The 2,723-nt window shown below is 42.3% G+C and overlaps 1 protein-coding gene across 1 annotated transcript in view; it reads left to right on the forward strand.

Moving 5' to 3' along the window:
* The window catches only part of mospd2 (motile sperm domain containing 2), a 17,366-nt gene extending 15,429 nt beyond the window's left edge, over window positions 1-1,937 (forward strand). Inside the window, exons 11-15 of the mRNA XM_060875625.1 lie at window positions 14-107; window positions 205-301; window positions 956-1,079; window positions 1,203-1,296; window positions 1,523-1,937. Of these exons, the coding sequence (XP_060731608.1) occupies window positions 14-107; window positions 205-301; window positions 956-1,079; window positions 1,203-1,296; window positions 1,523-1,663 (550 nt within the window). The 3' untranslated portion in view covers window positions 1,664-1,937. The remainder of the gene's footprint in view (window positions 1-13; window positions 108-204; window positions 302-955; window positions 1,080-1,202; window positions 1,297-1,522) is intronic.
* Window positions 1,938-2,723: the final 786 nt, after the last annotated feature.

The following is a 2,723-nucleotide window of genomic DNA, read 5'->3' on the forward strand; positions in this document are numbered from 1 at the left end:
GTCTCCTCTTCAGTCCAGCTGAGGAACTGAGTTTTGGCTTCAGAGAAACTGAGAAAAGGTGTCTCATCGTCCTGAGCAACGTCACCAAGAACCAAGTGGCCTTTAAGGTGAGGAGTAGAGTAGAGTGCAGACCTGAACGTCAGAAGAACCCTCTGAGTTTTGAATGTTTGACATCTGGATGTACTTTTCTCTCTCTTTGTACAGGTACGAACAACGGCGCCAGAAAAATACAGAGTTAAGCCGAGCAGCAGCACCTGTGAGCCCAGCACTAATGTAGACATTTTAGTCTCATTACATGGAGGTAAAGAGCACAATTCTGTTTAATCAACTGTTTCAATAACAACTGAAAAATTCTCCTGTTGCAGCAAGAGAAAGTTTAATCACAGCTACAGCTTATTGTAATAATGCAACCTGTGTGTTTGTGTGTGTGTTTTTGTGTGTCTGTGTGTTTGTGTGTGTTTTTGTGTGTCTGTGTGTTTGTGTGTTTGTGTGTGTGTTTGTGTGTGTGTTTGTGTGTGTTTGTGTGTGTCTGTGTGTGTGTTTGTTTGTTTGCGTTTGTGTGCTTGTTTGTCTGTGTGTGTATATATGTGTGTGTGTGTGTATGCGTGTGTGTGTATGCGTGTGTGTATGCGTGTGTGTGTGTATGCGTGTTTGTGTATGCGTGTGTGTGTTTGTGTTTGTGTATGTGTGTGTGTGTGTGTGTCTGTATGTGTGTGTGTGTGTGTGTGTTTGTGTGCGTTTGTCTGTGTGTGTGTGTATATATGTGTGTGTGTTTGTGTGTGTTTTTGTGTGTGTGTGTGTGTATATATATGTGTGTGTGTGTATATATATGTGTGTGTGTGTGTCTGTATGTGTGTGTGTGTGTGTGTGTGTGTGTCTGTATGTGTGTGTGTGTGTGTGTGTGTGTGTGTGTGTGTGTGTGTGTGTGTGTGTGTGTGTGTTTGTTTGTGTGTAGGCTTCCAGGCATCTCCTCAGGACAGGTTCTTGATCATGGCAGCTGAGATGGAACCAAACTCAGGAACATCTGAACTTTCTCAGTTCTGGAAAGAAGTATCGAAACCTAAAGTCATGGAGCACAGGTGATGATGGACCTAAACACTTGTACATTTAGGTGTTTGGTGTTTTAAGACCTACACTAGTGAAGAACTTGAGTTGTATCAGTTTATTGTGGTTGCTGATTAACACCTTCTGGTCTCCTCCAGGCTTCGCTGTCAGGTTCTCGAGCCTCCTAAATCTATTTTGAGCAATTTAAATGATGTCACTTCTGCTAACAGTGCAGATGATCTACAATCAGCGGTAAGTCAACACCCAGGCCTGGAAGCCTACACACACACACACACACACACACATACATACACCCATCTAACCCTAACTCTTTTATCAAACCCTGGATGTAAACACACTCGTTCCTAAACCACTTACCTTACAGCAATGTGTTCAACATGTGAAAGACATTCAGATGGTTTAAGTTTCACAAACTCTAGTGACAGAACGTGTTCTGCCTTTTCTGTCTGTTCTCCAGCTCACACGGATCATGGTCACTAATTCACGTCTGGAACAGAAACTGGAGACGTGTTTATGGGTTCAGAAGGTTCTTCTGCTCATGGTTTCCCTTCTGATGGCTTTCAGTTTCTCCAGCATGTATTCAGTTTGGACCTCATAGCCTGGACAGATCAGGAGTAAATAAATAAAATACATGACCGATAAGCTGCTGAGCGTCAGAGGATGTGTATGACCTCATGGGCTCACAGGACACGACGCCTCTGACCGAACTGAGCCGAGAAATCTCTGCGTGATGAAGAATTTAATATTCAGAATTTAATATTAGTAATAATCTTATTAATGATGTATTTTTTATGACAATTTTATGATCATGAAATGTTTAATTTATAACAGATGCAGTGTAGCTTGTATAGTAATTATTAAAAACATAACTTTTTGGTGATCCATGTGTAAATCAAACAAACAGGTTTATATATTTACAAAAATAAATCTTTTCGTTAACTGCCCTTGTGTGTTCACTTCAGGTGTCATTTATATTCCTTATATTAGTAATTGTAGGCAGAAACTATATTTGTGTTAAATATAATTGGGACATGACCCTGTATCTCTGTTGTGAAGCCTGGTGGTGGCAGCATCATGCTGAGATTTCTTCTTGGCCTCTTGGCTGCTTCTCTGATGAATCCCCACTTTACATGTGATTTATTTCTGTGTGTAAATAAAGTATTTAGGAGGGTCATGGTGACTTAGTGGTTAGCACGTTCGCCTCACACCTCCAGGGTTGGGGGTTCGATTCCCACCTCCACCTTGTGTGTGTGGAGTTTGCATGTTCTCCCTGTGCCTCGGGGGTTTCCTCCGGGTACTCCGGTTTCCTCCCCCGGTCCAAAGACATGCATGGTAGGTTGATTGGCATCTCTGGAAAATTGTCTGTAGTGTGTGATTGTGTGAGTGAATGAGAGTGTGTGTGTGTGTGTGTGCCCTGTGATGGGTTGGCACTCCGTCCAGGGTGTATCCTGCCTTGATGCCCGATGACACCTGAGATAGGCACAGGCTCCCCGTGACCCGAGGTAGTTCGGATAAGCGGTAGAAAATGAATGAGAAAATGAATAAAGTATTTAGACTTGTCCTTGTGTCAGTGACACGTTTAACTGGACACTCACTGTTCACTGTTTTTATCTTATACAGATGGCCAAGGAGTCATTTGGTCATTTTAAAACCATATG

The sequence above is a fragment of the Tachysurus vachellii genome, chromosome 8 (assembly GCF_030014155.1).
Source record: "Tachysurus vachellii isolate PV-2020 chromosome 8, HZAU_Pvac_v1, whole genome shotgun sequence".
NCBI classification, from domain to species: domain Eukaryota; kingdom Metazoa; phylum Chordata; class Actinopteri; order Siluriformes; family Bagridae; genus Tachysurus; species Tachysurus vachellii.